The sequence below is a fragment of the Notolepis coatsorum genome (assembly GCF_963971535.1).
Source record: "Notolepis coatsorum genome assembly, chromosome: 11".
In the NCBI taxonomy this organism is placed as follows: Eukaryota; Metazoa; Chordata; class Actinopteri; order Aulopiformes; family Paralepididae; genus Notolepis; species Notolepis coatsorum.
This window is the reverse complement of record NC_140175.1, coordinates 111,693,075-111,720,282: the sequence shown is the minus strand read 5'-3', so window position 1 is coordinate 111,720,282 and position 27,208 is coordinate 111,693,075. Positions and strand designations below refer to the sequence as shown.

General features: G+C 47.8%; 1 protein-coding gene across 3 annotated transcripts in view; it reads left to right on the top strand.

The window, feature by feature from the left end:
- The window catches only part of terf2ip (telomeric repeat binding factor 2, interacting protein), a 43,738-nt gene extending 17,875 nt beyond the window's left edge, over nucleotides 1–25,863 (top strand). For 2 of the 3 annotated variants that reach the window (XM_084324757.1, XM_084324756.1), the window contains exons 5-9: nucleotides 10,736–10,920; nucleotides 12,251–12,551; nucleotides 14,475–14,587; nucleotides 20,691–21,614; nucleotides 23,562–25,863. In XM_084324757.1, the coding sequence (XP_084180883.1) occupies nucleotides 10,736–10,920; nucleotides 12,251–12,551; nucleotides 14,475–14,587; nucleotides 20,691–21,614; nucleotides 23,562–23,774 (1,736 nt within the window). In that variant the 3' untranslated portion in view covers nucleotides 23,775–25,863. The remainder of the gene's footprint in view (nucleotides 1–10,735; nucleotides 10,921–12,250; nucleotides 12,552–14,474; nucleotides 14,588–20,690; nucleotides 21,615–23,561) is intronic. The other variant, XM_084324758.1, reaches the window with a different exon arrangement.
- The last annotated feature ends 1,345 nt before the right edge of the window (nucleotides 25,864–27,208 follow it).

The following is a 27,208-nucleotide window of genomic DNA, read 5'->3' as shown; positions in this document are numbered from 1 at the left end:
CTCGGCACAGTCATTCACAACATTGATGGCACGTACATTCACTGCACCCATCTGAAATGCTGTACTGGTAACCCAATCCTCTACATCCAGTGAAAGAAACGCGGGATCGATGTGCAGCAGGTGCATGCCGAACCAGCAGTCTGGGTTGGCGAGGTCAGCCAAGCTGGTGGTCGGCGAGAGGGTTGGAAACTTTGGCTTGCCGAAGCCAGTGCCAAAGCGGAGCTGTGGGGCTTGCATGGATATATCAGCCGGCTTGTGCTCCAATATAGCATCTGCAAGTGCGCGCCGCTCGCCAACTGGCACCTTGGTGCTGAAGAGTGCCAGGGGCAGCATCTCGCCTGACAGGTACCATAGGTGCCGCTTCAGCGCCTTAATCGCTGATGCTGCGATGCCCTCGTCAACAGACTTGTATGCGTACAGGTTGTGGTAGAGTGTAAGGTCATTCCATGCCGCATCTACGGCCGTGTCGCAGGTCAACCACCACGTTGCGTAGATGTGCGTGATGAAGTTGGCAAACGCCCGAATCTTCAGCACCTGCTGCTGCGTAGTGATGGTCCCCTGAGGAAGCAAGGCAATGTGCTGCTCCATCAAGGCCAGCTTGAGAGTGTAGAGCAGCTTAGCCATCCACCGCGCCTTGTGCAGTGCTCCCGGTCGTTGGAAGTTAACTGGAGTGTGCTCTGCACTGTCTGCACTCAGATACACAAGACATAGCTGCACGAACTCGCGATAGTCGCCTCGCTTGTAGTCGAGCACTCCTGCAGCACACACAATTAGTTCAGCACGCAACTTGCCCAGGAACGGTGTTTTGGCATCGCCAGGAATGTAGCGGGCCAATGGGCCGCTGTCCTTGTGTGGCAACAGGTTCCAGTTGTCGCGCAGACGTGTAAACAATGTAACCTCTGGCGAGCGTGACGTCTCCACCTTGAGGTCAGTGAAGATGTGGCTGAGGAGCACCTCGCCGATGTGGTGCCGGCACCCGGACCAGAGCAGTGGTCGACCCAGTGAGAGCTGGATGGCAATGCAGGCTGCCGTGAGATGGCCAGTGTTTGATGCGGTGGTGTCAAATGCCATGTTGACAACCTGATCGGTGCAGCACCAGTCCTGCAGCAGCTTGCATGTCAGCCGGGCAATGATCGTTCCACATGCCTCATCAGTCCCCTTCATGTATGCTGGCACACCAAGCAGTTTGAGCCGCTCCGCGTCTCCGATCACCACTGTCAGACGCTCCTCCAACTGGCGCACATTGTTGAGCATTGGCGTCAACTTGCTGTCCCAGTGCAAGGTGCACATGGGAGGTGGTGTCCACTGTTCTTGCTGGTCCTCACTGATGGCCTGCAACACGTGGCGGCGCGCTCGGTCTGCTGTTGCGTAGGATGTGGAGACCATTGCCGAATTGCCACCGGATTCCTCGATCAGACCGCGCGTGAAGGCAGCATGCTGCATTGGTGTGATCTTCAACCGTGTAGCCAGTGACACAAGACTCGGCCGGCTGAGAATGTCTGATGGAATGAAGGCTGTGGTGCCAGTCTTCTTACGCTCACGGGTGGGTGTGTTCTCAGCCGGTGGAGCAGCTGTTTCATCTGCATTGCTGTCTTCATCACTTTCGCTTTCCAACACCACCGCCATGCTGGACCTCGCAGTCATCTCCTGCTGCTCCTTGGTAAAGCATGCCTGCTGCGCTGCTTCACGCTCCTGTCGCCGCTTCAACTTGGATTGCAGATTGGCATCCAATGCTCCAAATGTGGCCACTCTGTCGCCCTTCATGCTGGCCAGGAAAGCAATGTCCTCTGGATCACAGATCAGCTCCTCTGCATTTGGAGACCACAGCGGGAATGTGGCATCCAGCTTGTGCTCCATTGCGTCCACCAGTCGAGCTGTAGCCTCACTGGAGCGCCTGGCCTTTGGAATTTGCCGCAGCTTGTTGCTAGCATCGACAAGCGCTACTATCTTGACGCATGCTCGACGATCACTCACCATTGGAATATTGGCCTTTCCATAAAATGGCTGCACCTGCTCCAAAACGTCCTTAGCCGCATGGAACCGTGACAAGGCTCCGGTCAAACCTGGCCGCTTGGCATGCAGTTGCGTGTCGCAGTTGTACAGCATGCACCGCAAGATCTGGCGACCACTTGGCAGTTTGGCACCATTGATGATGGCATCTGCATTGGTTATGCTGGGGCCCAGACCAAAGACCAGGCTGCGGCTGCTCTGGCGGGAGCCTAAGGGCGGCGATGCCATCTTGTGAGAACTGGATAGCTGGAGATATAGTTGGAGAGCTGGATCATGTGGTGGGTGATGGTGGAGTTGGGGGAATTGAGTAAACTCTGATGCAGAGCCACACAGGTAAAGCTATTTATAGGCCCATCCCGCCCATCCCCCCAAAAATTGCAGGACCAGGTGCGAGATGAAACAATGTTGCAACTCACACACACACACACAGACACACACAGACACTAACAGCAGGCCATGTTGGGAGAGGACAGCATGTACTGATGTACCGTTGCACATCTAAATCACCTCGTATTGCAAAAATATTTTGCATGTATTGTTTTTACATGGATGGTAACACTTTTAGCACCCATACAAATCAATACGCTGGAAATGTGTATTTTGATGCACCCTACCGCACGTCGTATCGTGGGTGAGGCTTCACGTTCTGTTACTAAGTTGGGAAGAAGGGTAAGGGACTTCTACATTTACTTGCGCCATATTTATATGCACGGTGAACAAATAGTGCCACTCTCATTTCGGTAGCCGTATCCCTGAGCGGAGCCGGGGCTAGTACGGACATGTCTCGTCGGTACCTTTGAACTTGACGCCAGGGGCTGGTCCCCTGGCGCCTGGTCCTTTGTCCAATAAGAGAATGAACTATTATGGGCTATAGTAGGCTAAAGGGATATTCCGTGTATATGTACAAGGAATATACAAGGGATATCAAACGATATACAAATACTATTCAATATATATCCAAAAATAAATATATATATTCGGTTTAATCTGATCCTTCGTAACAGCCGCCCCCTAATTAGTCCCACCTAATTAGCTAAGCAGAGACAGATTAACCGCACTGTCCACTACTCAATGTCCGCTGTGAGGGTCAGTCAATTCACAAAGTCATGGGGTCATGGTCGTCATCGATAGTATCGGGGAGCCTTGGCAGTTCTATTAGCCTCGCCACGGGTCGGGTGTAGGTCCGCCCTTGGACGAGCACTTCAGCTGCTCGGACCTTTCCATCGGCACCGGTGATCACTTTGCTTACGTGGCCAGCCGGCCACATAGCTCGGGGTAGTGACTGGTCGATAATCATGACGACTGTTCCTTCTGTCAAATTGTCTCTCTCTTTCACCCATTTCTGGCGGGTCTGTAGAGACGGTAGGTAGTGGAGTAGGAAGCTGTTCCAAAACTTGTCAGCCAATACTTGACTGTACCTCCACATTCTTCGGCCGTTCGCTTCTTCAGGCCTGTACATTGTCTGGGGTAGCGCGGGGTCCAGCCGCCCCATCAAGAGTGTGTTGGGGGTGACTGGGTCGACATCTGCTACATCACTTGAGACGTAACCGAGGGGCTTTGAGTTCAATACTCCCTCGATCTCCGTGAGGACTGTCATTAAGACTTCTTCCGCCACGGTCTGGGCCCCAAGCACGGCATACAGGGCTGTCTTTATAGAACGTACTTCTCGTTCCCAAGTTCCACCGAAGTGAGGTGCGTTCGGGGGATTAAACTGGAAGTCAATCTGGGATGGAGCGAGGTGGGTCTTAAGTTCTGGGCCCATAGCTTGGAAGCTCTCTCTCAGCTCTCTTTCTCCGCCTTTGAAGTTTGTCCCGTGATCAGACAATAATGTAGACGGTTTTCCTTTCCGTGATGTGAATCTTCGGAAGGCCATAAGGAATGAGTCTGTGCTCATGGTTGGAAGGAGTTCGATATGTATCGCTCTGGTGGTCATGCATTTGAATACAATACCCCACCGCTTCTCGGTTCCTCTTCCTTTCTTTATATACAGCGGGCCGAAACAGTCCATACCGGTGGAGTGAAAAGGCCTGTCGCCGAGTCGGAGGCGACAGGGAGGTAGGTCAGCCATCCGGGGTATACTGGGCTGGGCTCGCCACTTACGACAGTCTAGACAGGTTCGCTGGAAGCGCCGCACTGCTTCTCTCCCTTGCAGTATCCAATAACGACGTCTGATCTCCGCGAAGACTCTCTCTGCCCCTGCGTGGTGCACATCCTCGTCGTATTTCTTTATGATCAGCTCTGTGACCTTGTGTCGGCTGTTCAAGACTATCGGGTACTTGACGTCATCCGGTAAGTCTGGGGCTCTCCGCAGACGACCACCCACTCTGATGAGACTATGGGCGTCGCTCTCGGGGGCTAGGTGGAGCAGTCTGCTGTCTGATGGGACGGGCTTTGCTCCCTGTAGACAGTCTAGCTCATCGGGGAACGAGTCTCTCTGGGCTCGTTGTAGTAGAAGAAGTTCTGCTTCTTCGTAGTCAGCTGCTGAAATGTCAGTCGTGGGCTGAACCTCTGGGTGGTGCCACAGAAATGTCTTTAGATGCGCACTCTGTAGGGTGAGGCAATCGTCTATGTCGGGGTCTGTGGAGACGAGTGTGTTCAATCCACAGAACATAGGTTTCTTGTTTTCGGCCTCCTCTTTACTCTCCTCCCGTGGGGTGGGTGTAGGCCACTCTTCTTCGGGGAGCTTGAGAAACTCTGGTCCGTCACTGTAGAGGTTGTGACGGGTGAGGTCATCCAGGGACATTCCCCGGGTGATGACGTCAGCTGGGTTGTGTTTGGTGTCCACATACCTCCAGCTCGCTACTTCTGTTAACTCTTGAATCTCGGTGACTCTGACTCCCACGAAGACCTTGTATCTGCACGAATCAGACCGGATCCATGTGAGTACTGTCGTGGAGTCTGACCACAAGATTGTTCTTTGCACCGGGATGGTGAGTTCACGTTGGATTAACGTGGCGAGCTGCGCTCCTGCAAGGGCTGCGCAGAGCTCTAGACGCGGGATAGATTGTTGCTTTCGTGGGGCTATTCTTGAGCGAGCCAGGATGAAAGCAGTATGTATTTCTCCTCCCTCCTCTCGGGCACGCAAGTAGGCCACCGAACCGTAGGCTACTTCGGAGGCGTCGCTGAATACGTGCAGGTCCATCTTGCATGTCTCTGGCCTCACTGTGGGTGGGAAGTAGCTGCGGCGTATGTTAACACCTGGGAGTGAGCGGAGTTCCGTCTCCCACTCTCTCCATGTGGATGCAAGGTGTTCGGGTATGGGATCGTCCCAGCCCTGGTCCTTGTCCCATAGCGCTCTTACAATCATCTTTGCCCTGGTGGTGTAGGGTAGAATACATCCCAACGGGTCATATTGTCTGGCGAGTGTTCTGTATACACTCCGTCTGGTGGTCGGTATTGCCGTCGACCTTCCCTGCTCCTTGGTCAGGGGTTTGTGTCTATAATGGAGCGAGTCTGTTTTGAAGCGCCAGACTAGTCCTAGTGTCATTTCTTGGGCTTCTCCTGGGATGGTCGCCATCCAGGTGTCGCTGCTCGCTGCCTTGTCCTCGGGGGAGAGGCTGCGCAATACTTGCGGGTCGCTGCTGGCCCACTGCCTGAGATCAAAGCCGCCTTAGATCAGGGAGGCGCGGAGCTTGAGTAGAAGAGCCTCGGCTTCTTCTGGCGTCGAGACGCTTTGTAAACAGTTGTCCACGTAGAAACTATTTGTCACACTTTGTCGGACCTCTTCATCTGCTGCTGGGTCCTCTGCAACGTGTTTTTGTAGTGCAAACGTAGCACAGCATGGGCTGCATGTGGTTCCGAAAGGGAGGACTTCCCATTGACAGATGGCTGGGTGCTCATCTCCGATCCTCTCTCTCCATAGGAACCGCAGCAGGGGCTTGTCCTCCTCCACTAGTCTCACCTGCAGGAACATCCCTTTGATGTCGCCGCTGATAGCCACCTTGTCCTACGGTGCTACTACGGAAGCGTAGTAGCACGCCTAGTAGAGAGGGGCCGAGTGTTGGGCCGGGCAAGAGCTCTTTATTCAGATTTTGTGATCCGATTTGGTAGCTGCAGTTAAACACAATACGATCCTTGCCGTTGTGGTGGACCTTGTGGTGCGGCACGTACCATGATTCGGTCGTCTGATCGGCCTCTTTAATGTCAATTTTCTTTATGTGTCCCGCTGTGATTAGCTTGTTAATCTCAGCGCGGTACACAGTCTCTTGAGCGGGGTCTTTGGCTAGGCGCCGCTCTGTGTTCAATAGATACCGCTCCGTCGCTTCTTTTGTGGCGTGAAAGGTGGGCATTCCCTCTCGCCTCAGGAGTGGAGTTGCGTATCTCATCACTCCGTTGACTGTGACTCTCTTTGTCCCTTGCTCGAGGAGGGCTATAGCGTAAATATCTTCCTTAGAACGAATGTCTTTCTTTTCGTTCTTAAAGGGCATTGTCTCTAGTGTCCATAGCCTCTCGACATGCTGCAGGAGAGTAGTGTCTTCTTCGGTCACTCTGGAGTGGAGGCAGCTAGTGGCTGCTGTTCGGTTAAGAGACTTGGCGAGGGGGCCTTGTAGTGTCCATCCTAGGCGGGTCTCGACTGCTGCAGGACAACCTCTGGGTCCTGTATGGACCCGGTCTATCGGGACTATGAGGTCTGCATGGTCGGAGCCTATCAGCAGGGTCGGGGTGGCACCGTCTATGAGCGGGATAGGTAGTTGACGCAGGTGCACATATTTATCCATCAGCTTGGCGATGGGGTAGGTGTACTGCGATAGTCCTATTTCTTGGCTGGTGAAAGCATTAGTAATCCTATACCGTCTCTCTGGCTGCCCGCTTGCTGCGATAGTGAAGGAGACATTCTCGCCCTTTATCGTCTTTAGATCTCTTCTTATTGTCCGAATCGTCATCTGGTTTTCGCTCCCCCGCAGCCCCAGCTGGGCCGCAGCGGACGCGAGGAGAAGGGTCTTCTCTGACCCGTCATCAAGGACGGCGTAAGTGTCCATGACCTTATCTTGGTAACTCAGTGTTACGCGGACCACCTTTAAGAGCACCTGGGCGCCCCCGCTGCTAGCGGGGTCAATGTACATAACACTTGCCTTTGTGCTGCTGGATGGTGCAGGCTTTCTTCTGTTCTGTAGGACATCTAGGTGGGCTCCGTCACACCGACTACACCTCTTCTTTAGGCGGCACTCGGCTGCCATGTGACTGCGCGCACATCGGTAACAGCGCCTGTTGGACTTTATCCAGTGACTCACTTCTTCAGCGGTCATCTTCTTGAACAGGTCACATTGTGACAACCAGTGTTCCTTTTCGCAGTACGGGCACACCATCTTCCACTTCTCTTTCGTCGAGGGGGTACTGTGGTTCTTGCTGCTCGGTACTGATTCTGATTGGTGCATGACAGTCACCAATCTTCGGCCATCGTTTGCTCTCCTAGGTCCCTCTCTGGAGCTTGGTGTGCTCCGCACGAACGTATCCAACCGTAGGCTGCTGACTTCTCTCGCCAGGAAGTCGGCTAGGTCTAGGAGGGATGGCTCGGGACCGTTAGGATCACGGTGGTCTCTTTGCCGCCTGAAGCGCTCCTGTCGGGCGGGCGGCAGCTTCTCTAAAATCCTCTCGACATTCGAGTTTGCGTATAGTTCGTGCATACCCTTTTCTCGTTGCGCCCCCAGCATCCCTACCAGGGATTGTACTTTGATAGACAGGTCGTCTAGTGAGCGATTGTCTGTTGCTGGGGGTAGGCGGTCAATATGCCTTATCTCTTGTATTACGTAATCCCATATACGTCCATATCTTTGGTCTAGTGCTGCTAGAGCCGCGGTGTATGGGGTCGTAGAGGTGGCATAAGCTAGCGCTATGTTGTGCGCTCTGGGCACTTTCAGGTGCTTCAATAGGATAGCATACTTGTGGCGTTCATCAGCTACATCCACCATCATTGTCTCTAAGCACATCCGTAGCTCCGTGTACTGTGCTCGGTTCTCATGGGTGAAGTCTGGAAACGTCGGTGTGCCAATGTATGACGCCGTGGATGGCTGGCACATCGGTGAGCGTTGGAAGAGAGGCCTCCTAGGTGAGTCTCCTCTTACGCCTCTCGGTGGGCTGGTACCGGCAGGGTACCATGGCCCGCTGGTCCAGGTGCTATTCCTCGGGACTGGTCGTGCGTCATGCTCACCCGTGAATAGAGTCGGGGGTCTGTAGCGCAGAGCCGCGGGGGTATAGCCTGGGCTGTACTGGACCTCCTGGTCCTGTGGAGTACTGTGCTGCTGTCGGGCTTGACTCTCCTCCTCTCCCTCTTCTTCCTCTGTCAGGTCATCTAGATCCTGTAGTCGTCTATTTAGCCTCTCCGCGGTGTACGCCGTTCCTTCCTTGTAGCTGGGTCTCACTGGGACCAGTCGGGGAAGGAGTTCGGAGGGGGGTATAGGCTCTCTCTGGTGGTCGGGCTCAGGGTCGCTTAATCGGTTAGGGGAGGGTGCCCTTGACCCGTGTCTTGACGAGGCCCTGGAACCCCGTGTGGAGGGAGGGGGTGTCGCCCTGGCGATCAGCTGCTCCATTAGCTGCGCTTGTAATCGGTCGCGCTCGGCTTCGCGCTTGGTGAGAGCGATGTCGCGCTCTGCTTCTCTTTGGGCACCGGCAGCGGCACGCTGGGTGTCGGCCCGGTCTCTTGCCATATTCTCTTCCGTCTGAAGGCGTCTCATCTCCAGACGTATACGCTCTTCGTCGCTCCGTTGCTGCGCTTGAATGCGTTCTCTTTCCATGGTAGAATGTTCGCGCTCACTAAGCGTCTGTGCTTGGAGCCGATCGCGCTCTGTGGAGGCTGCTAGGCTGGCGAGGAACGCCTGTGCCAGCATCTTGTCCGCCTCGCTGGGGGAAGACGCTGGTTGAGGTGATACTTGTTGGGGATGCGTTCTCCTGCGGGGAGTCCTGGAGCTCTATCTCCTCGGCGCTCTCCTCATCTTGTTCCGTGCAGAGTTCCATCTCTGGAGGGTTGTCTTCCTCCCGGAGCTCTCTGGGAACTACTTCTTCGGTCTTGGCGGGGGGTAAAGTCGTGTCAGTTCCCTCCTGGTCCCCACCGTGAGCTTGGTCAGTTACATTAGAACCCACTAGGGCCTCTGTGGTCGGGGTATCCTGGTTGATAGGGTCGGACATAATTTTACTTTCTACTTTTACCGCGTTTACCGTATGTAGAAGGCTAGGTAGTATACTGGCAGCGTAATCCTCTAAGTACTGAGGTGGCTGCCGTCTACGCTGCGGGCGTTCTACTTTAGGAGGACCGTTTCGTGGAGTGTTCATCATAGGCCATTTCAATATTAATACCACTATATTAATATTACACTAATTACCATCCGGCTCGAAGGACCAATTGTAACTGAGGGGTACAATTCCCTGACTGTATTGATAAGTATGGTATCATTAAACCACTACCGCTTTATGTACTTTAACTACTGGCCATACAGTACACGATATCTAAATATGATGAACACTTTCCACAATGAAATCGGTTCCAGTCAAAGGTAATAATCAAATATTTAATGGAGCAAAAGGTACATAGAATATTTATCTTACATTTATCATTTGAATGCACTTGTAAGGCAAATGAGTACTCGTAGGCAAATCAACACTGAATGTCCAATCTCTGGTTACGCAGGAAGCAAGTATACAACCTGGTTCTTAGGGAATTACATCTATGGTACACTTAATGATATAGCGGGATATTCTGGAGGGGGTCCTCCCGGTTGTAAGCCGGTAGGGGGGGTAGGAGAGCCGTCGGTAGTAGACCGTCTGGTCAACGATATCTATGGAGACTTCAAGTACAGAAGACAGTGCAATAGACTCTTGATCCGCAGATGAATACACCTTGGTTCTCTTGTAGGCTGTAGCTCCACAATGAAGAAGAAGCTAGGCGACCTCAGTCTCTCTGAGCGCCGACTCAACTTGACTCCTCTCGGGGGTAAATCCAACACTCACAGGCGTCGGCGATTATCCGCTCCACAAATCACAGTACCAAAGCAAATATATTCCAGCCGCATAGGGCTCAGCAGTCGTCGGGAGGTAATCCAGTGTACATGTCCCTCGGTCCTCGCCTAGATCTCCTCGGATGAAAGCGCCATGTGGTTGGCCCAACCTGGATAAGACTCTAGATAACACGAGGAAGCGTTGGAGATGCTGGTCACTTTAGAACTCTAACCGCACGATGCACCATACACGATAGACTATTATTACTTGATAGAAATACGTCGCACTCGACGGTACAGTGCCAAACTCTGACAATTCAGTTATTAATTCGCACGAGGTCTCAATGCTATTCTAAGGCCAAACAGGCCATACTTCACCGCACGTCGTATCGTGGGTGAGGCTTCACGTTCTGTTACTAAGTTGGGAAGAAGGGTAAGGGACTTCTACATTTACTTGCGCCATATTTATATGCACGGTGAACAAATAGTGCCACTCTCATTTCGGTAGCCGTATCCCTGAGCGGAGCCGGGGCTAGTACGGACATGTCTCGTCGGTACCTTTGAACTTGACGCCAGGGGCTGGTCCCCTGGCGCCTGGTCCTTTGTCCAATAAGAGAATGAACTATTATGGGCTATAGTAGGCTAAAGGGATATTCCGTGTATATGTACAAGGAATATACAAGGGATATCAAACGATATACAAATACTATTCAATATATATCCATAAATAAATATATATATTCGGTTTAATCTGATCCTTCGTAACAGTAACCATGCTTCTCTGAATGTCCCGTCAGGCCGTCTTCCCTACACCCCCGAGGAGGACGCTGCCATCTTGAAGATCATCTCCAAGAGCAGGTCTAAGGTGGGCGGGAACCAGCTGTGGCAGGAAATGGAGAAGAAGCATGTGACCAATCACAGCTGGCAGTCGATGAAAGACCGTTATATTAAACACCTGGTTGGCAGACTGGTGGTGGAGCAGGTAGGTCTAACCCTAACCCTGTTACCGTAGCAACAACTGCTTAAGCTCAAACCTGCAAAAAGACACATTTATTTATTGACCCTCACTGTGTTGTTCAACACTTGATGCTTCCAATCACAAACTCCCACACCTGGAAACAATCGTCCACAGTGTCGCATGTCCTCATTAACCATTTATATTGTATTAATTTAAGGAATGTATTTAGCATGAACTTCACCACAAGCTACTTTCCAATCTTCCTTTGAAACTTAGTTTCAAGTTTTCCTTCCTTGTCATTTAACACTTTCATAAACTGTCCTTTACCTCATTGGCTGCCAGCTATTAGCCTTATCCTGTGGTAGCTACTGCCAAGCTGTAAACGATGGGAGTTAGTCACCTTGTTTGTAGAGCTAAATCTATATTCTATATTATAGCCATGGATTCAATACTATAGTCATTTGACATTGAGTTTCTTCCGGTTAAGATGCAAAAAAGAGATAATTTTTCCATCCATACGTTCCCGTGTTATACCGTGGTGAATATAAGTATGGTTTTAGAGCGGTCGAGGCTAATTCATGAAATGCTGCCGTTTCTTGCCTGAACCCGCTATTGTTCTGGAATCAAATCTACAATATAGCTATTATGTTCCATCATGAATGCATCAAAGGGGGGGGGGGGGTCGTTTCTGATTATTTGATTGTCAGTAACGGCATTCGCATTGAACACTAAAAACGGTTATCAGCCCGATCGGTGTAAAAGCATTGCAGGATCAAGCTAAAATTGACGTCAAATCGCCCTTACCTGTGGCCGGGAGTAATCCAAATAGAATATTCCAATTGTTTGATCGCCATCTGGTATATCCAATGTCCATTTGCTCAACGGCATAATCCACCATAACATATGGATCGGCGATATTTGACGGGCTTCAATGTAACCGGGACAACCGTTCGCCCCACAGCCCAGGATACCATGTTAGAAAGGATGCTCGATACCGCCGTCTAGCGTGATGCGGCCGGTATTGCACCTAGGCATTCTACAATGCGATTCCCAATGTTAACCCTGAGTCAGTGGGCCTGTAATGAATAGAAATATCGAATAAAAGAAATAACGATCAAATAACGAGTATACTCGTTGTTGGCGTTCAGCGATTGGCGGCCAATAACGAGTATAATCGTTGTTGGCCGGGAACGAGTTAACATCATCTTTCTCAAACTGTCCTTTAACATCATCTTTCTCAAACTGTCCTTTAACATCATCTTTCTCAAACTGTCCTTTAACATCATCTTTCTCAAACTGTCCTTTAACATCATCTTTCTCAAACTGCCTTTCTCATCATATAAACCTTCTCCAGCAGGTGGCGCCAGAGGACCCTCTACCAGCCCAGCCTGAGTCCCAGCTGGACACTCCTCCTCAGAAGCGGCCTCCTCGTGTTGAGGAGTCTCCTTCATTATCACCTGCGTTCGAGATGACCAGACAATCAACAAAGTCTCCTGCTCAGGATGCAGAGTCACCATCTGAGGCTCAGAATGCTGAGTCACCATCTGAGGCTCATAATGCTGAGTCACCATCTGATGCCGTCTCCCAGAAGGCAGAAGGAGAGCAGCCCAGTCCCAAGAGAGCCAGACTGGAGGAGGAACCAGCTACCACCTCAGGTTAGTTATATTTACCATGGGAGCTGCCCAGTACAACCAGTCTAACACTGTTGACCACTAGGAGCTGCCCAGTACAACCAGTCTGACACTGTTGACCACTAGGAGCTGCCCAGTACAACCAGTCTGACACTGTTGACCACTAGGAGCTGCCCAGTACAACCAGTCTGACACTGTTGACCACTAGGAGCTGCCCAGTACAACCAGTCTGACACTGTTGACCACTAGGAGCTGCCCAGTACAACCACAGTCTGACACTGTTGACCACTAGGAGCTGCCCAGTACAACCACAGTCTGACACTGTTGACCACTAGGAGCTGCCCAGTACAACCAGTCTGACACTGTTGACCACTAGGAGCTGCCCAGTACAACCAGTCTGACACTGTTGACCACTAGGAGCTGCCCAGTACAACCAGTCTGACACTGTTGACCACTAGGAGCTGCCCAGTACAACCAGTCTGACACTGTTGACCACTAGGAGCTGCCCAGTACAACCAGTCTGACACTGTTGACCACTAGGAACTGCCCAGTACAACCACAGTCTGACACTGTTGACCACTAGGAGCTGCCCAGTACAACCACAGTCTGAGCTGCCCAGTACAACCACAGTCTGACACTGTTGACCACTAGGAGCTGCCCAGTACAACCACAGTCTGACACTGTTGACCACTAGGAGCTGCCCAGTACAACCACAGTCTGACACTGTTGACCACTAGGAGCTGCCCAGTACAACCACAGTCTGACACTGTTGACCACTAGGAGCTGCCCAGTACAACCAGTCTGACACTGTTGACCACTAGGAGCTGCCCAGTACAACCACAGTCTGACACTGTTGACCACTAGGAGCTGCCCAGTACAACCAGTCTGACACTGTTGACCACTAGGAGCTGCCCAGTACAACCACAGTCTGACACTGTTGACCACTAGGAGCTGCCCAGTACAACCACAGTCTGACACTGTTGACCACTAGGATCTGCCCAGTACAACCAGTCTGACACTGTTGACCACTAGGAGCTGCCCAGTACAACCACAGTCTGACACTGTTGACCACTAGGAGCTGCCCAGTACAACCAGTCTGACACTGTTGACCACTAGGAGCTGCCCAGTACAACCACAGTCTGACACTGTTGACCACTAGGAGCTGCCAATTACAACCACAGACTGACACTGTTGACCACTAGGAGCTGCCCAGTACAACCACAGTCTGACACTGTTGACCACTAGGAGCTACCCAGTACAACCACAGACTGACACTGTTGACCACTAGGAGCTGCCAATTACAACCACAGACTGACACTGTTGACCACTAGGAGCTGCCCAGTACAACCACAGTCTGACACTGTTGACCACTAGGAGCTACCCAGTACAACCACAGTCTGACACTGTTGACCACTAGGAGCTGCCCAGTACAACCAGTCTGACACTGTTGACCAGTAGGAGCTGCCCAGTACAACCACAGTCTGACACTGTTGACCACTAGTAGCTGCCCAGTACAACCAGTCTGACACTGTTGACCACTAGGAGCTGCCCAGTACAACCACAGTCTGACACTGTTGACCACTAGGAGCTGCCCAGTACAACCACAGTCTGACACTGTTGACCACTAGTAGCTGCCCAGTACAACCACAGTCTGACACTGTTGACCACTAGGAGCTGCCCAGTACAACCACAGTCTGACACTGTTGACCGCTAGGAGCTGCCCAGTACAACCAGTCTGACACTGTTGACCACTAGGAGCTGCCCAGTACAACCACAGTCTGACACTGTTGATTGATTGATTGATTAGTTCATTCATTCAACAATTATTTTTTAACCATAACACCCAGGAGGACATTCTTTACTGTGGTTATTATATTTATGTTCAAATCTACTTGTCTTCTATTGTATTCTACTGTGTCAGTCTTGTTGGGTTTTGTTGTCTTACAGTGGAGGCAGTGGCATCATTGGTCCAGCAGGTGGCGGTGCAGGACAGAGAGCAGACACACAGGAAGCTGGGGATCCTGGAGAAGGCTAGCAGGGAGTTTGATGATTCGGAAGAGGTGCGTTATTTTTTTCCGTAGCCGCATTTTGCGGAGACGCTCTCTGATTGGCCACTTCATGTGACATGTGCGCCCAATCGTGTGACGCCTGTTTCTACACCGGTTAAGCTTAGACACTCTTTCGAAGTTGGTTGAGGTTAGAGTTTGTCTTAGAGCAGGGCGATAGAACACCAGCCCTGATTCCAAACTCTAACCTTAACCAACTTCGAAAGAGTCGCCTAAGCTTAACCAGTGATAAACTAGGCGTTAGGTAGGTTGCAGGCTGTTAGACCCGGAAATGGGCAAAGACACAGCTCGTCACGCAATTGGGCGCACATGTCAGTGGCCAATCAGAGAGCGTCAGTCAGTGGCCAATCAGAGAGCGTCTCCGCAAAATGCGGCTACGGAAAAAAATTATGCAGAAGAGGTAAGCAGAGAGGAGTGGCTCCATGATTGGTTCCAGGCAGCCTCTTGGTAGGGTCTATGTTCATTCTAGGTTAGATTCTAATAAAAAAAACTAGGTCAGGGTTTAGGTTTGTACCTCAGGACAGGGTCTAGTTTTCTACCTGAGGACAGGGTTTCTAGCAGCCTAAAGGTTAAAAGGTCAAGTCAAGCCATGCTTTATTTCTATAGCACAGTTAATCTCTTAAACCCGATCGGCCCGGTACCGGTACAAGATTTATTTCATGTCATGCATAGATCAATACAGTCTGTATTAACCTCTTAAGCCCCAGCCATATTTTCAGAAAATTTGCTTAAAAGTACATACCCAAGTAAATGGAAGATTGCTCCACTTCTACAAGGTCCATTTGCATGTTCTTGGTATCTATGGACCTCAGGGAATGTATTCCCAGTGACAGAAATATTGTGTCTGTTACTATGATTGAGTAAATTGTAATGAACCAAAGGAGAATCTAAATTATTATAAAAAATACTTAATAAAAAAGAAAAAGAAAATGTGATGGTGAATAATATGGTAATAATAAAGTGTACAAAAATCTAAGCAAATTAATAAAGGGCAGATGATTTACAGGTTTTTTTGTAGATACAGTAGTACTGAATTTTGACATCCGGACACATGCAATTTTAAATATGAATATAGAATATCAGGCCTATAAATTACCTTATTATGGCCAAGTCATACATCTATGGATCGGGCCAAATCTCCTCTTTCCAATTGCAGAGTTCAATCTGGATTTAGTACCACCAGGCACCCGTAACGGGGCAGCAAAGACCGTGAATGAAGTCTACTGTAAGTACAGTTACTTTTTTGTAATGAAAAATGCTCCGCCATTTCTCATCAGATTGAGACACATTTTTTCCCCTAGGCGTTCACAGAAAGGTAAAGAAACAAACTACGTTCTATTTTATGGCAATAACGTTCAGGTTTGTTCATAATCACGAAAAATAAAGTTCAAAAATGATTTCACACCAGGGCTGGTGTGTGCTGGGTAGGGTAGTTTTATGAAATTCGAAAGCCCATCGAAAGCCCTGGGTCTCTTCTTTCACAGGACTACACACAAGTATGACGGCTTCCTTTATTTCCGTCTAATTCATCCGGTTTCTGCCGGAATGCGCCAAGATATTTATAAACTCATATTTCTCATATACCGCTCGTGCTTAAGGGGTTATGTAATGTTGCTTTTCTTTTTCAAATGTAGCCAAGTGTAAAGACCCTAACCCTATCAAAACAGCAGTCAAAGTGTATATTTTCAGCATTAGGTTTGCTTACCAATGATTTTATTTTTAAGTGTTATTAGAGAAATATGAGCTTATAAAAATCGCTGCGCATTGCACCTGGAAAACGGATGAATTAGACGCGAGAAGAAGAAGCACTCGTTGTAGTCTTAAGAAAGAGGAGACCCAGGGCTTTCGATGGACGTCGACATTTCATAAAACTACACTACCCAGCTCACACCAGCCGCAGTCAAAGCTGCAGCCGCTTGACGTGAACAAAATATATTGGTGTGAAAACCGTGACTATATCTCACGGGTCAAACAAACCAGAATGTTATTGCCATAAAATACACCGTATTTCTTTACCTTTCTGTGAACGTCTAGAAAAAACCATGTCGCAATCCGATAAAAAATGGCAGAGCTATGGACATTATACAAAAGTAACTGTACTTACAGTAGATTTAATTTAACCGTCTTTGCTGCCCTGTAACGGGTGCCTGGTACTAAATCCAGATTTAACTCTTCCATTGGAAAGAGGAGATTTGGCCCGATCTATAGATGTATTGGCCATAGGCCTGATATGATATGATATTGCTAGCTACATCGCCAACACTCTAATAAATTACAGGCCAGCAAGAACACTGCAATCATCAGCTGCTGGACTACTAGAGGCTCCCAGAAACAGTCAAAAGAGGATCGGTAATGCAGCCTTTATCAACTATGCCCCAAAACTATGGAACAAACTACCCCAAAACATCAGGGAAGCCAACTCGCTAGACATCTTCAAAAGACAGCTTAAAACCTATCTCTTTGCTTCCTATCAAATGTATGTGTCGGTTCTATGCACACTGTAATTTTAAGAGCACTGCTCTGTTGTAATCCAAAATGTAACTACCGGTATTTTATCACACTTTTTACTTCTTACTGATGCACTGCTCTGTTGTATGTTAAATACCCTGTTGTATGTCCGTTATATTTGATCATTTTTAGCCTATTTTTAAACTGAATCCAACCGCACTTTGTTTTTACTCTGTCTATTCTATTTTTATTATTTGTATTACTGAATGAAACTGTAAACAGAAAGGCCTATTGGGATGCTAGATCCTAATGTGAAACACTGTGATTTACCTTACTTTGCTACTAGGGATGCTCGATATTGGCTTTTTTTACCGATACCGATATTGTCCAACTCTTAATTTCCGATACCGATATATGCAGGGTTCCCCCCCCCCCCCAATTTTTTTTATAATTTCAGGTAATTAACATTACATCTTGTTGTGGAATTAACACAACATTATGCATACTTTTGACAATAAATAAAATCAGAATTTGTTCTTGCTTGCTTGCCTGGGTAAATAAAGGTTATAGAAATGTTAAAAAAAGAAAAGAAAAAAATTTAAAACCGATACCGTTATTTTCCGATATCACATTTTTTTTTTTTTTTTACTTTCTTTTTATTGTTTTTCACAATAAGCAAACAATCACAAACAACAAGACATAACAAAAACACAATCCCGGGCTGCATTATTAGTGTCACTTTACAAAAATATACTTTTCACATGAGTTCTCAATTCTCTTACTTTCCCTATAGGTATGGCGAATATTCTTTACAACTATACATCAATACATCATCCACTGGTTGTTGTCATTACCATATAAAAGTCCCACTTTTCCCAGTACTTCAAACCTTTCTCTTCCTGTAATCTGAGAGTAAAAGTAAGTCTTTCCATTGTGTATATTTCGCCTATAATGGCCAACCATTTTTCTTTTGTTGGAGGTTCTTGTTGATACCAGAGACGCGTGATCGCTTTCTTACTTGCTGCTAAAAATATTTTCATCAAATATCTGTCTCCTCCTACCAATTCCTCAGGTAAGTTACCCAGGTATAAATAGGAGAAGGTCTCCGGTATCTTAAAATTCAATATAACCTGCATGGTGGAGTGAACATCATATCGGCCGATAATCAGGGTTTCCGTTAGAATTTTTTTTTGCAGGTCTGAGTGTCCGGTAGATTTCAATCTACCGGACAAATGGGATAAATTCCGGTCAGAGTTTATTGAGCTTAAAAACAATTGATAGGCCTATATAAAGAATGACATCATCAAGGCATTTATAATATTTTAACTTAAAACTAGGCTACTTTTGCATATATACAGTCATTAATATATTCCAAATAAAATAAGTCCCTCGAGACTTCGTGCTGCTGCCGACTTGAGGTGTCGGTGGGCAGTCTGCCCGACATTAATAAACAGCAGTCTGTTATAATCACATTTTTATGAGCTAACGAATTCCGTTATATTGGACATTTGTATTAATTATATCAAGCGAAGAACTGAGAAATTTGGCAGAGAGAGACGGCAACATTATCGTGGGTTTGCGTGATGACTCCACCTCCCAACGACTTGGTGCTGGTCATAATGTCCTGTGAAAATAATTCCCTCGAAGCACAATTAGATTATTTGAATTGTATTAAAATAGGCTAAAATTAAATAGCCTATGCGATGAACGAAACAATCATTACATTTGTTTCATCGTTGCTTCACCAAGCAGCCGGTCTAATAATGACATCGCTGTTGTCAACGCGAGCTGGCTGCTGCTAGATTTACATGAAGCATGGAGCTGCAGACCCACAGAGCAGCGGTGTTTTTAGGTCCGGTCTGTGAACCGCTCAGCAGCGCCCCCCACCCAACAGCTGAATTGCCAATGGCTGAATTGGAGTACTGCACCTTGCCGGCAAAGCTGGGGGTTCTGTCGGTCTGCAGATGGATGCTTCTCCCTATTTTAATACAATTCAAATAATCTAATTGTGCTTGGAGGGAATTATTTTCACCGGACATTATGACCGGAGAGATTAAATATGTCGGACTTCAACAGATTTTGCCGGTCAAATACCGGTAATTACCGGCTAACGGAAACGCTGCCGATAATATCGGTAGGCCGATAATATCGGACATCCCTACTTGCTACCTCTCTATCTTTTTTTATGCTCGCTTATGCCTGTATTTTTTACTGTTGTGAAGCACTTTGAACTGTAACTTCTGTATGAAAAGTGCTATACAAATAAAGTTTATTATTATTCTATATTCGGGCGGCTACGTGGCGTAGTGGGCAAGGCGCTCGCCACGAATGCGGAGACGCTGGGCTCGCCTGTTCGAGCCCAGCGCTCCACATTGCTTTCAGTTTAGCTGGTCGTTCATACTAATACACATTGGCCGTATTAGGGGGTGGGAAACTGATGGGTGGGGATCGGGCGTTGTGGACAGCGACTCCTACAGGTCGGTTGGTGCGCCTGCGCAGTAGAATCAGGAAGTGTCGGGGGCAGCGTGAGCCTCCCACGCGTTACTCCTCGCCACTGAGAGGTCGAGCTGCGCAGGTGAAAAAATGCGACTGCTGTTACCTCAAGTACCGGAGGGGACTTGTGCTATGTATGACTTAGTCCACATTGCAGCCGGCTTGTGGGAGGCAAGAAACAGCGTTCGTGACAGGGGAGGGTTGAATTGGATGATACAACAATTGGGATGGGAGAAAATATAGAAAAATGGGAGAAAAAGTGGATCAAAAATTCATATTTCAAATAGCATGTGTCCGGATGGAAAAATTCAGTACTGTATCTACAAAAACCCCTGTAAATCATCTACCCTTTGTTAATTTGCTTATATTATTGGTACACTTAATTTCAGGAAGGTGCTGAATGAGCTCAGTGGCAATTTCTCACTTTTCCATGGTGTTATTCACCGTCAAAGATGGAAATGATATTCTCGTTTGGTTCATTACAATTTACTCAAGCATTTACACAATATTTCCGACACTGGGAATACATTCCCTGAGGTGAGGTCCATAGATGTCCCTAGATACCAAGAACATGCAAATGGATTTTCTGAAAATATGGCTAGGGCTTGCACCTCCTGTGATTTGGATATTGCACTAGACTAGGCCATAATGTGATTTTAATAACATTTTGATTAATTGTTCAACCCTACTGCACCCTGGGAACTACACAAAGACCTGAATCGGATGATCAGAGAGGCCTGGCAGGGTTAAATCAAATCAAATCAAATGTATTTGTAAGGCCCGACAACACACGTTAATGTCCCCATGGGCCGGACACGTCTTCTTTAAACAAGTCAAGAAGAAACATCACAATAAATCAAGAACAAAACAAGAACACCATAAAGTCCAAAAAATGTAAAATAAATACAAAATAAATAAATGCAACACTCCCAGACATACCCCACGCGAAGCTAAGGAAAAACTCACTAAAACCTAGCAATAGGACCAAATGCACCACAGGCAATGTGGAGGAGAGAAACCTTAGAAGAGCCGTTCAAGGGGGGATCTCCCTTCTTAGATGTTGGTGATAGTAGTGTTGCAGACGGACAGTTGGTAAGCATGCACTCAGAGGCTCAAGGTATTCTATTAATGTTTGGCCTGTGTTTCTCTCTCCCAGTCTGATGAGGAGACCTTTCACCCTTGCCTTACCTCTACTGCTGCACTTCAGGAGAAAGGCTTAGAGGCCCAGGCTACCTCTACTGCTGCACTTCAGGAGAAAGGCTTAGAGGCCCAGGCTACCTCTACTGCTGCACCCCAGGAGAAAGGCTTAGAGGCCCAGGCTACCTCTACTGCTGCACCCCAGGAGAAAGGCTTAGAGGCCCAGGCTACCTCTACTGCTGCACCCCAGGAGAAAGGCTTAGAGTCCCAGGCTACCTCTACTGCTGCACCCCAGGAGAAAGGCTTAGAGGCCCAGGCTACCTCTACTGCTGCACCCCAGGAGAAAGGCTTAGAGGCCCAGGCTACCTCTACTGCTGCACCCCAGGAGAAAGGCTTAGAGGCCCAGGCTACCTCTACTGCTGCACCCCAGGAGAAAGGCTTAGAGTCCCAGGCTTCCAGGGACGGTCCCCCAGTGAAGGCAGCTTGTCCCGGGGCTGCAGCTTCCAGGGACGGCCCCCCAGTGAAGGCAGCTTGTCCCGGGGCTGCAGCTTCCAGGGCCCTTCCCCCAGTGAAGGCAGCTTGTCCCGGGGCTGCAGCTTCCAGGGACCTTCCCCCAGTGAAGGCAGCTTGTCCCGGGGCTGCAGCTTCCAGGGCCCTTCCCCCAGTGAAGGCAGCTTGTCCCGGGGCTGCAGCTTCCAGGGACCTTCCCCCAGTGAAGGCAGCTTGTCCCGGGGCTGCAGCCAGTGAGCCTGCTCCCTCTCACCTCTTTGTATTTGAAAGTGATTCTCAGGAAGAAGAGCCTCTGCGAGTAGCAAACAACGATACTGCAGCCGCCTCCTCCCCCCAGCCAATCAGTAGCAAGGACACTGCCATGTCACTAACTCAGGCCCAGCTGGAGGAGGACAAGGAGCGAATCAGAGCGCTGATGAAGCAGACCAATCTGGTGAGAGCGTTTGTTGACATTGTGTGACACTAGACTTGGACAAGATCTATATTTTCATACCGTTAGATTGAGGAGGTGCTAGAGAGAGACTGTTGAAGCGTCGTCAGATTGAGGAGGTGCTAGAGAGAGACTGTTGAAGCATCATCAGATTGAGGAGGTGCTAGAGAGAGACTGTTGAAGCGTCGTCAGATTGAGGAGGTGCTAGAGAGAGACTGTTGAAGCATCATCAGATTGAGGAGGTGCTAGAGAGAGACTGTTGAAGCGTCATCAGATTGAGGAGGTGCTAGAGAGAGACTGTTGAAGCGTCATCAGATTGAGGAGGTGCTAGAGAGAGACTGTTGAAGCGTCATCAGATTGAGGTGGTGCTAGAGAGAGACTGTTGAAGCGTCATCAGATTGAGGAGGTGCTAGAGAGAGACTGTTGAAGCGTCATCAGATTGAGGAGGTGCTAGAGAGAGACTGTTGAAGCGTCATCAGATTGAGGAGGTGCTAGAGAGAGACTGTTGAAGCGTCATCAGATTGAGGAGGTGCTACTATACTACACACCAAGATTCTTTACTGAATTCTAGGGTTGGGTACCGAACTCTAAAGGTACCAGCCAAATGACGTCTGTACTACAGAATACACAGATCACTGTGCCACAGGTCAGTACCTTGAGAGCAGGTTGGTGCAATTGTTGTCACTTCATAATGCACAGTGTGCATGGCACACAAATGTGAACGGTGTTAGGTATTTCCTATCCCTCGTCGTGAATTCTTAATTGATATGGGTGTGGACCAGTCGACCGAAAGACGAAGCGGAACACGGAGTATTTCAAACGGAGCTTTTATTCACAGAGAAGAAGAACAGTCACCCCGCGCGGGCACATCCTCTCGCAGCACCAGTAGAAGAAGGGCAGAATATCCACATTACATGTCATTTATACACTCTAGGATGGGGAGAGAAAGGGGAGGGGGGGTTGTGTGTATGTATCTGTGTGTGTAACATGGGTGTGTGTGTGGTGTGTGCTTGCTAGGCTGTGTGTGTGCTTGGTCAGAAGAAGGGGGGCTAATTGGTTCCAGATGTACTCAGGGAGAGGCCCCTAGTCTCGAGGACAACATCTCCATAACTCATGGGCGTGATAGCTGGGTGTGCGCGTGTGTGCGTGAGTGTGTGTGCGTGTGCACGTGAGTGTGTGCGTGAGATGTACAGGGGGCCCTGTGTGTGGAGGGAGCCTACAGCCAGAGGTCAGCAGGTCACGCCACATGCAGGGGGGAGAAGGCAGAGACACAGACGTTCACAGGCATATTATACATTATGGCCTTTAGTTATATATAAGATATTCGACATCAATGAACTAAAAACTATCAACGGTACCCAACCCCAGGGTTTGCACAAGGTCCTTGAAGTGCTTAAAGTGCTTGATACAAAATAAAAAGTTAAATCAAGGCCTGGAATTCCTTGAAACAGCCCATTTTTTTACATCATTGAAATTCAAATCAACCATTCACATTGAAAGTTTTGTTCATCCATGAAATTTTTTTTTATCTAAAGTGTAACTAATTGTCGGAAATTGGTTTTAAGCCATAAATATTGGATCAGATTTTTCTATAAAAATCAGCATTTAAAAGTGAATTGTATCCTTTTAAATGCCCTTTTAAAATAAAAAATAGTGCTTGGAAAAGTAATTGAAAGTCCTTGAATTTTACTTTGCAATGTCTGTGGGAACCCTGATTAGAGTTGGAACTCATTTGGAGTGCGGAGTCTAAACTCTAAACTCATATTTCTATTAAGAAAAGAAACCATGGGTTATTGCTGTATTTTGATGATATTGAAAATTCTCTCTCTCTCTCTCTCTCTCTCTCTCTCTCTCTCGCTCTCTCTCTCTCTCTCTCTCTCTCTCTCTCTCTCGCTCTCTCTCTCTCTCTCTCTCTCGCTCTCTCGCTCTCTCGCTCTCTCTCTCTCTCAGGACCTCCTGACTGTGACCAAGGCTCTGCTTAACTCGAGTGGAGACTTCTTGGTCGCGCTGCGTCTCCTCCAAGCTCCCTGCCGCCTCCTGTTCTGGAGTTGCCATGACGACGGCCTCCTGCTCTCCTCTGACCCTGCAGAGCGCCGGCAGCTCGAGGAGAGACATGGACAGGAGGGCGTGGCCAAGAGACTGGCCTTTCTGGACCTGGTGTGATCAATCACTGTCAGACACTGAGTTCAATCACTGTCAGACACTGAGTTCAAACACCATCAGTCACTGAGTTCAAACACCATCAGTCACTGAGTTCAAACACCATCAGTCACTGAGTTCAAACACCATCAGTCACTGAGCTCAAACACCATCAGACACTGAGTTCAAACACCATCAGTCACTGAGTTCAAACACCATCAGTCACTGAGTTCAAACACCATCAGTCACTGAGCTCAAACACCATCAGTCACTGAGTTCAAACACCATCAGTCACTGAGTTCAAACACCATCAGACACTGAGTTCAAACACCGTCAGTCACTGAGTTCAAACACCATCAGTCACTGAGTTCAAACACCATCAGTCACTGAGTTCAAACACCATCAGTCACTGAGTTCAAACACCATCAGTCACTGAGTTCAAACACCGTCAGTCACTGAGTTCAAACACCATCAGTCACTGAGTTCAAACACCATCAGTCACTGAGTTCAAACACCGTCAGTCACTGAGTTCAAACACCATCAGTCACTGAGTTCAAACACCATCAGTCACTGAGTTCAAACACCATCAGTCACTGAGTTCAAACACCATCAGTCACTGAGTTCAAACACCGTAATAAGTAATAAGACAGCCAAATGATGATGTTTTTGTTTATATATTTCTCATATATCGGCACATAGCAACCATTCTTGTCTCTTCCATTGCCATGTACGTAACAATGCCATTGTTACAGCCAGCCATGTTGGAAGAAGAACTACACAACATTCTGTGCAAGGCCTCTATTAGTGACTTCATGGGGTCTACTGTATCTGAACACAAGACATTTAATGATTTCCCCTGCTGGATTCATAGATCTGATTTATCATTTAAAATGTATTGAAGGAGGAGGCTACTCTGTATGATTCCATGTTTGCATGTTTTTTTTTAAATTTTATATATTGTATTTTCAGTTTTATATCCAAGACATGAAAACGATATAAGACAAATAGGTGGTGAAATAAATCTTCTTGTCCGCTCCACGGTCCATGTAACCGTGTGATCTGTCTGGGAGTCCTCTTCCACCGCTGCTCTCGCAGACTCTGGGGGAATTGTTCCTGTATTTGTCGTAGCTCTTTTTGGGTGCAGCCAAAGTGTTTACCGTCTGCACTGCCGCTATAATGAGGTGCTAACCCACCACTGTAATGGGGCGCTAACCATGCCATCATCATGGGGTCTATGCCCTCCTCTCAGCCGTCTTTCCAAGCAGTCAGATGGACTTTCCCTAGTTGTCAGCTGCTCTATTCACATCTAAAGTCAGGACATTTGAGACATTTGTCCTCTTTGGTTCTACAGGTCATGACAACACTTTCAGGAATTGTATTTGATGTCATGTTCTACACCAGACACAGAACACTGTATTTGATGTCATGTTCTGCACAGAACACTGTATTTGATGTCATGTTCTGCACAGAACACTGTATTTGATGTCATGTTCTACACAGAACACTGTATTTGATGTCATGTTCTACATAGAACACTGTATTTGATGTCATGTTCTACACAGAACACTGTATTTGATGTCATGTTCTACACCAGACACAGAACATTGTATTTGATGTCATGTTCTACACAGAACACTGTATTTGATGTCATGTTCTACACAGAACACTGTATTTGATGTCATGTTCTACACAGAACACTGTATTTGATGTCATGTTCTACACAGAACACTGTATTTGATGTCATGTTCTACACCGAACACTGTATTTGATGTCATGTTCTACACCAGACACACTGTATTTGATGTCATGTTCTACACCAGACACAGAACATTGTATTTGATGTCATGTTCTACACAGAACACTGTATTTGATGTCATGTTCTGCACCAGACACAGAACATTGTATTTGATGTCATGTTCTACACAGAACACTGTATTTGATGTCATGTTCTACACCAGACACACTGTATTTGATGTCATGTTCTACACAGAACACTGTATTTGATGTCATGTTCTGCACCAGACACAGAACATTGTATTTGATGTCATGTTCTGCACAGAACACTGTATTTGATGTCATGTTCTACACAGAACACTGTATTTGATGTCATGTTCTACACAGAACACTGTATTTGATGTCATGTTCTACACCAGACACAGAACACTGTATTTGATGTCATGTTCTACACAGAACACTGTATTTGATGTCATGTTCTACACCAGACACAGAACACTGTATTTGATGTCATGTTCTACACCAGACACAGAACACTGTATTTGATGTCATGTTCTACACAGAACACTGTATTTGATGTCATGTTCTACACAGAACACTGTATTTGATGTCATGTTCTACACAGAACACTGTATTTGATGTCATGTTCTACACAGAACACTGTATTTGATGTCATGTTCTACACCAGACACAGAACACTGTATTTGATGTCATGTTCTACACCAGACACAGAACACTGTATTTGATGTCATGTTCTACACCAGACACAGAACACTATAGTAAGGAGCTGCTGGTACATTTTATATATCTCTTCTCCAAAGCGCTTTACAATTTCTGTTCCTCACATTCACCCATTCACTCACACACTCACACACCGACGGCGGAGGCGACCACGCAAGGTGCCAACCTGCTCATCAGGAGCCGTTAGGGGTTAAGTGTCTTGCTCAGGGACACTTCGACATGCTGCCTGGGAGGAGCGGGAATCAAACCGGTAAACCTTCCGACTACCAGACGACTGCTCTACCTCCTGAGCCACTATCGCTACTTGGACTAAAGACCACAAGATCATCTGCTACATTCTATGGTTCACTAGAGTATTACCAGTCATGCACCCAGTATTACAGGCTTTCAAAGAACTGGGGGCAAAAGTCTCCCTCGTCTCACTTCACTGCTGACTGACACTTTTACTTCCCCAGTTTACCTGCATATTCTGATGGACATGCTAAGAGATTCCTTTATTGATCCCCTTGGAGAAATGCAGGCGTCATAGCAGCAAGGGGGAGGGGAGGTACAGGTATGGGCAGGGTAATAAAAGGAACAGAATAGAGCTCTGTATGTAATGTAAAGGAGCAGTTCCATTCCGGACTGCAATTGAAGGCATTTAACCTCCAACTACTTCAGTGGAGCTGCTCAGAGGATGGAGAGATAAAGAACCAGACAGTTTCACAGCCTGAACTCATTTGTATTGAAATAAAACCTTAAACATGATTGATGAATTGATTCCTGGTCAGTTAATTCTTCTGTATGCTAATTCTAAACATCATTTAAGAATGAATATGCTACATTTACAGTTAACCAACACACAAAACCCTTGTATAGGCAGTAGGGGTGTAACGGTACACAAAGACCACTGTTTCGGTACGTACCTCTGTTTTTAAGTCACGGTTCGGTGCGGGTTTTCGGTACAGTGGGGCAAAGTTTGGCTTTCCATGTTCCACTCAGGG